Genomic DNA, 7,500 nt, shown 5'->3' with positions numbered 1-7,500 from the left:
CTTTAATAACTGACTGCACTACATTCGCTCCACCCCACGACGACCCCCACCACTGAATACAGCGGCGGGGACAAGCTGGGCGCGACATAACACGACACAGCACGCCACTCAGCTCTGGGGAAAGGAATTGAAATATTCTTTAAGTTCGTATTCTGAAACCCTTCTGGCCGCAACTTCACTACTTTGAAAAGGCTCTAGTTGAAGTGACACGAGTTTTTAAGGATGTTTTTACGATTCCAGTGACAGATTAACAAGATTTCTACATTATTAATAGGAGAAAACTCTTAAGAACATTTCTGGCCGCACCTCCAGTACTTTCAAAAGGCTGTAGTTGAAGTAACGCTGGTTTTAGTGCTGTTTTTTACGATTCCAGTGACAGATTACCAAGATTTCTACATTATTAACAGGAGAAACACTCTTAAAAACCAGCTAATCATCTCTGTGGCCTTGGAAAATGGTGTTGAGAGAGAGAGAGCGTTCTGAATAGAGGCCACAGCGCGGCACTCAGCCCTGGGAAAAAAGATTTAGTTCACGTGCCGGCATACTCCAGATTGGATAAGCTTATAACAAATTGGATAAGCTTTTACCTGATGGGTCTTTGCGAATATGGAGGTGATGCGAGGCTGTAGGAAAAGTCTGTTTTTTTTTTTTTTAAGTGATGGGGCTCAGTGTGTGTGTGTGTGTGTGTGTGTGTGTGTGCGCGCGCGCGGTGGTGTTCAATTTTGTGGTTTTGTGTTGATGGGAATTTAATTTTGAGTGGCGGAGGCTTAATTTTGGATAAAAGAGTTTATGTTTGTGCTTTTGTTGGGATGTCGGAGAGTATTTTTATTTATTTATTTTTTTTCAGGTGATGGGATAAAAAATAATGTTTTTCCTCGGGCGATGGCGTTTATTTCAAATGATGGGGCTTAAATTTGAGTGATGGGGCTTGTTTAAGTGTTTTTTCATGTGGATCTGGGGAATATTTTACCGTATGATCTCAGTGGATAGTTATGAATCGCATGAAGCGGCCTTTTGAAGCTCCACCGGGTTCATGAAGCATTAATGGAAGGTAAATGGTGCTTCAAACTGCATTAATCACGTCATATATGCATAGCCTCCTGTATTCGCCCTGACCTTGACTGCAACCTTACCTGACCTGCCCCGGCGGTAGTAGTAATAGTAGTAGTAGTAATAGTGGCAGTCCCTTTAAAGAAACCTAACTACCTATTATATCTATTAAAAATGTCTCTTGATAATGCTATACTAATACATTGTCAAGGCTAAGTTCTACCGTAAGGCTAAGCTCTTACGCTGCATTGTAATATTAGCCATCATAACATTAGGCTATGCGAATTGTTTACCGGGAAAAATATTGTGTGTGAGAAGCTTGCGTACGCTACTCGCTTTAATTAGTTACATAAAATTCTAGTGAAGTTTTAGACGCTGGGAGAGTGTGTGGGAGTGTGTAGGAGTGTGTGGGAGGCTGTGGGGAGTGTGTGGGAGGCTGTGGGGAGTGTGTGGAAGGTTGTAGGAGTGTGTGGGAGCGTGTAGGAGTGTCTTGGAGGCTGTGGGAGTGTGCGGAAGGCTGTGAGAATGTGGAGGAGTGGTGTGGGAGGCTGTGGGACTGTGTGTGGCAATGTGTGAGTGTGTGAGAGTGTAGGGAGTCAGTGTACGTACTACTTAGCGGTCCCTCTCACCCTTAGGGCGCGGCTTGGGGAGAGCTGGAACACCTTGGCGGCCATGATGGGAAACAGGGCGGCCTCCTTGTCCAGAGATTCACACTCCAACCCGAAGGCGCAGGAGGCGATGGCGTCCATGGTGTAGCGACCGCACACCCGCCGCGCCTGGGGGAGGACTGGGGTTAGGAGGCTCTGATGGGGAGAGCCAGGGTGAAGAGAGGGGGGCTACTGTGTTCGCAAGGACACTGGAGAGGCGAGATGGTGCGAGGTTTGGCTTAGGAATGTTACAGAGCGGGTTGTGGCGAGATGCTGGCGAGGATGGGGCGGTTGTGGGCTTTGTAAGGATATTGGAAGGGCGAGATTGGGCGAGATGGGGCTTACAAGTGGTGTTATTGGGCAAGTTGGGACGAAACAGTGCTTAGGAGAGAAGAGACGGGGCGAGGATGGACGGGGCGGGGTGGAGCGGGGTGATGTAGGGCAGGGTTCGGCAGGAAAAAGAATTTGCACGCGAGGAAGTTACAGTGGAAATGGGTGTTGCAGAGAGAGAGAGAGAGAGAGAGAGAGAGGGGTGGGGGCGGGGGGGATAGAGGAAAGGAAGTACGTATGATAATAAAACAAACAGAATAATGACAAACATAATAGTGAAAATAGTCAAAACGGAAGTAGACAGAGACAGAACAGACACGTAGAAAATAAAAACAGTGGCAACATAATAGTGAGAAATGGAAAAAAAAAAAAAAAAACAGAAAATAACAATGAGAAGCCTTGTTGGTGGTGAGAGGATGCACGAAACATAAGGAGAAAGAGGAGGAGGAGGAGAGAAGATGGTGAAGGGATGGGTCGTGTCTGGCAGCAAGGAGGGGAGACTGAGGGATATGTATTAGCCTATTCAGGGGCGAGATGAAATGTAAACAGGATGACATTTAGGGACACAAAGAGAGAGAGAGAGAGAGAGAGAGAGAGAGAGAGAGAGAGAGAGAGAGAGAGAGAGAGAGAGAGAGAGAGAATACACACTATACGTATAATTAGTAATAGTTCCCCTATAAAAATTCCTCAGTAATTACGTTTTCTCTCTTGATTTGAACTTATCGACTGAAAGAGTTTATCAGTTCAGCTCTCTCTCTCTCTCTCTCTCTCTCTCTCTCTCTCTCTCTCTCTCTCTCTCTCTCTCTCTCTCTCTCTCTCTCCTCATTATCTTATATATTACTACCCGTACGTATTTGTCACTCTATCTTTGAACACATTCATTATTCGTATCAACAGAAATATATAAAACTAAAGGAGAGAAAAAAAAAAAAAAGAAAAATTAAGAAATAGCTTACCTCAATACCATCCTTTCCCTTTAAATATTCGCTCGTTTCTCCTTGTTTTCGTTCTCTTTCGTCCGTGATAGTGTTTCTTCTCCTGGCTGGGCTGGATGTGTGTGTATCTGCGTGTGTTTGTGTTGCGAGCTTATGTGCGTCTGTTTTCCGTCTCGCCAAGTCTGTAGTGTGTGCGTGAGTGTGTTGCGTGTGCTGTGTGTGCGGAGGTAGTGTGTGCGTAGCTGTGTGACTGTTTTGAGTGCGTGGTGTGTCTGCGTCTGTGCCTGTGTCAGCTTGTGGCGCGTGTGGCATAGATATGGTAGTGTGGTGCAAGTCTTGTGACTCTTCCTGCGTGGCCGTGGTGGCGTGTGTGGTGCTGGCTGTCCTTGCTGTGGTGCTGACATTCTTATCTCTAGCTGTGGTGCTTGTTGTGCGTGCTGCGTCTTCCAAATCTCCTGCATTTCCTGTTATAGACCCTGTGGGATCCTCTCTCGCTGGTGTGGGTGCGAGTATTGGTGTAGGCGAGTCGTGCTGGGCTGAGTGGACCATGCGGATGAGGTGTTTGGCGCGCTGGAGCAGAAGTGGATAGAGTCGACGGGTTCGAGTTTTGGTGAAGGCTGGAGACACTGCACTGCGCACTCTCCGCCAGTGTGATCCGCGTGCGTTAGTCAGCATGTCATTGGCAACGGGGCTGACCTGCGGATGGAGGTGCTGAGTGAAGGAGATGGCAAGAGTGGTAGGGAGTAGTGGAGAGGGCTGTGAAGAGTGGGAGAGTAGGGAAGAGTGGGTGGAGATAGCTGAGAGTAGGTGGAGGTAACGAGGAATGGGTGGAGGTTGTGGAAAGAGAGGTGCAAGTAGAAGAAAGGAGCATTGATAGTAAACAGTATATTCACGTCTGTAATCTGAAATGGATGGATGCTGAGAATGATGTGGCAGGAAGAAGAGTTGCTACAGCTGCCGCCCAGCAAGAGACAAGTGGCTGGCTGTTTCAAATCCACGAGATATTGCAGGTGCGAAAGGAACCTCTTAGCTCTCGGAAGGAAACACAAAGCTCTCTCTCTCTCTCTCTCTCTCTCTCTCTCTCTCTCTCTCTCTCTCTCTCTCTCTCTCTCTCTCTTTCACAAACTAATTCAATATAGGAGTACTCAAGATTCATCTGCGTCTATTTTCGGAGGAGAAAAGAGACTATAGCACAACATTTCAGTTACTTATTTCATTTAAACTATTACTGATTGACTGATTCACCCACTCACTCACTCACTCACTCACTCATTCACTCACTCACTCACTCACTCACTCACTCACTCAGAAGGAACAGGACAAAAGGAAAATAAAAGGATAAAAAAAGACAGCCTCCTTCAAGAAATTATAATAGCTTTTAAACCAGGTCCTGAAAACAAACTACACTATATAAGCAGCTGGCAGTGTGTCCGGGAGGGAAAAGACCTGCACTCGAGGTGGAAGGTGGGGGTAAGAGAAACGGCAGTGGAAATGAAGGCGTCCACTGAGTTAATAGTACTGCCAATCAGGTCAAGGCTTTCTGTTTAACCAGGCAAGAAATCACCGGGGGCCTCTGCTGCTCTGAGACACGTAAGGGGGAGAAGATATGTGCAAATCACCCTTTGATACGTAACACTAGTGAGAAGGACTATGGTCGTGTTGGGGAGAAGGGAGGAGGATGAAGTAAAAGGTAGGGGCCTCTCGTGTATGATGGTGTTGTGAGGCGTATGTGAGGTGATGGCATGGTAATGGTTGTAATGGTGGTGGCGTAATGATCGTGGTGCTGGTGGTGCGGTGTGATCATGGTGTTGTTGTTGGTGGTGGTGGTGGTGGTGATGGTGGTGCTTGTGATGAATGCAGTGGTGATGATTGTGGTGGTGGTGGTGATAATAGTGATGGTGAGGATTGTACAGGAATGGTGATGGTGGTGATTGCAGTTCTGTAATGATGGTATTTGTGGTGATGAGTGTGTATGAATTTCTTTTTATGAGACCACCACCACCACCACCACCACCTTGAATATGAGGAGGCAATACGAAACGCTGACTTTCCTTCCCTCTGATGGTCACGCTGTCAAGCAGGATAGGCAGGCTACATACTATAAGGAGACTGCGAAATTTGTGTGCCAATGACATCAAATCTCCCCAGGCGGTCACCCATCCAAGTACTAAACAGACCTAGCGTTGCTTAACCTCGCTGACGGGACGAGGCATCCTTCACTCAGCCTGGCCTCTCTCGGAACAGCAAGCACGTTATAGGTATACATTTCAAGGTGACAGCGTTTGGTAGCAGTGTAGATAAATCAGTATGTTTTCTGATATAAAACCGTGTTTACTCTTCCTCTCTCTTCAGTTAGACGTGAAAAATAACGGTGATTGAAAGAGAGCGTGGGTTTGGGGGAGAGGGAGGGAGCCACAACTCAGTCACCCTTTAATATTAACCGTTTTTCGTTTTCTCTCATGTGTTGGGACGGGCGCTTGGCAGGCGTGGGAGATCAGACTGTTCCCTGCTGCGCTCTCTCGCTATTGACAAAAAAGAAAAGAGGAATATTATGAAGATGATGATGATGATGATGATAATGATTCTGATGAAGAAGAAAAGAAGAAAATGCTGAAGATGACAATTAAGAAAAGAAAAGATAACGCATTTTATTCTGTAATACAACGATTTCCTCTTTCACCATGACTATTTTCAAAGGCCACAGAGATGATTAGCCGAGTCCTCAATTGTGTTTCTCCAATTAATACTGTAGAAATCTTGTTAATTTGTCACTAGAACCATAAAAAAAAACACCCAGAAAAACCCGTGCGATTTCCCTTTTGAATGCAGTGGAGGGGGCGGCGCAGAAATGTTTAAAATAATGAAGGTCCTTTGTGCAGTGATAAAATGACGGCTTTTCTTTTTTTTCTTTTTTAATGTAATGAAGAGAAAATGCTATATTGTTTGTTTGTTTATTGGCTTGTTTGATTGTTTGTTTGCTGTTGTTGTTGTTGTTGCTGTTATCACCATCATCAACAATAGTAGTAGTAGTAGTAGTAGTAGTAGTAGTGGTAGTAGTAGGTAGCAACAGGAACAGCAGAAGTATGTAAGTAGCACTGGTAACAACAACAAATTAACACACAAACAATCAATCACACAAACAACAACAACAATAACAACAACAACAACAACAACAACAACAACAACAAGCATTTGCCCATAACACTCAGCTCCAGCGCACAATGAACGCCCGTCATCATTGCAACTGTACCACCCAATTTTTATGCTGACTGTCCAATTATAGTTTTATATTAACACTAACGAACACGCGCGCGCTCGCCATGAAAAAAAAAAAAAGAAAAATAGAAAAAAAAAGTAAAGCAGGTGAGGAGAAAATAAAAACTAAGGAAACACACGAGAGAGAGAGAGAGAGAGAGAGAGAGAGAGAGAGAGAGAGAGAGAGAGGAGAGAGAGAGAGAGAGAGAGAGAGAGAGAGAGAGACGGGGGGGGAGGAGAGAGAGAGGAAAAAAATAAGGACGTGACTAAACTAACTTATCCACGTAACAAATTTATCTGTTTTTCTTCGTTTTTTTTTATTTTGATTCCCCTTCGTTTCTTTTTCTTTTCTTTTAATTTCCTTTTTTCGTTTCCCTCTGACTCCATTTTCTCTCTTCCCTCTTTTTCTGCGCATATACCCAGTCATTTCTCACATCACACACACATACAAACACACACACACAAAGCTCCCGTACCATATTCTCAAATACATGGTGTCTTATCCCCACTACTTCGAACAAGGTCGTGTGGAAGGAAGCTTTAGGTGGTTACAGTGATACTTTCATGATCCCAGTGATAGTTCAGTTAAGACTCCGCTTGATCAATGGGAATAAACCCTAGAGGTCCCAACAAATTACCTCTGTAGCCTTTGAAATACATCTCTTCTATGAGAGCAAAGGACTTCAAAATATGGATCCCGCCTCTTTTCCCTCGTACGTATTTCCTTGAACGCTTTGGGCTGTCAGAACTGAATTTAAAGGCCACGGAGATGATTGGTCAAATTTTCATAGGTGTTTTTGTTGTTCATGGTGCGGAATCCTTGTTAAACTTTCGCTAGAATAATCCAGACACTCTTGAAAATCCCAATAACGATACCAGAAGCTTTAGTAGTAGTTGTAGTAGTAGTAGTAGTAGTAGTAGGATGGAGTTGTAGTGGTAGATGTAGTAGCAGTAGTAGTAGTAGTAGTAGTAGCAGCAGCAGCAGTAACAAGTGGGCCACAAACACTCGAGTCTTTAAGGTCATACTATTATCGTTGGGTCACACGAGGAGGCTTATCAACGGAAGGTCATTTTGTGGGGCAGGTCAGAGTAGACACAGGGACCCCGGCGTCTGTGTGTGTGTGTGTGTGTGTGTGTGTGTGTGAGTAGGAGGGAAGATGAAAGCCGAGCAAAGCCTAAAGCACCCGCTCGTCACGTCCTCCTCCTGCTCTTCATGGGCGTAATGGGTTTCACGTGCGGCGTGCGTCAGTGTGTGTGTGTGTGTGTGCGGGAGCTGGTGTGGT

General features: G+C 45.2%; 1 protein-coding gene across 2 annotated transcripts in view; it reads right to left on the bottom strand.

Moving 5' to 3' along the window:
* Positions 1 to 7,500, bottom strand: part of LOC135105220 (cytochrome P450 6a2-like) — a 28,081-nt gene that overhangs the window by 13,320 nt on the left and 7,261 nt on the right. For both annotated transcript variants that reach the window (XM_064013339.1, XM_064013338.1), the window contains exons 4-5: positions 2,984 to 3,658; positions 1,680 to 1,826 (exon numbers count right to left, since the gene is read on the bottom strand). In XM_064013339.1, coding sequence (XP_063869409.1) covers positions 1,680 to 1,826; positions 2,984 to 3,658 — 822 coding nt within the window. The remainder of the gene's footprint in view (positions 1 to 1,679; positions 1,827 to 2,983; positions 3,659 to 7,500) is intronic.

This window comes from Scylla paramamosain, chromosome 11 (assembly GCF_035594125.1).
Source record: "Scylla paramamosain isolate STU-SP2022 chromosome 11, ASM3559412v1, whole genome shotgun sequence".
Taxonomy (NCBI): domain Eukaryota; kingdom Metazoa; phylum Arthropoda; class Malacostraca; order Decapoda; family Portunidae; genus Scylla; species Scylla paramamosain.
The sequence above is the reverse complement of the archived record's forward strand: the minus strand, read 5'-3'. Positions and strand labels throughout refer to the sequence as shown.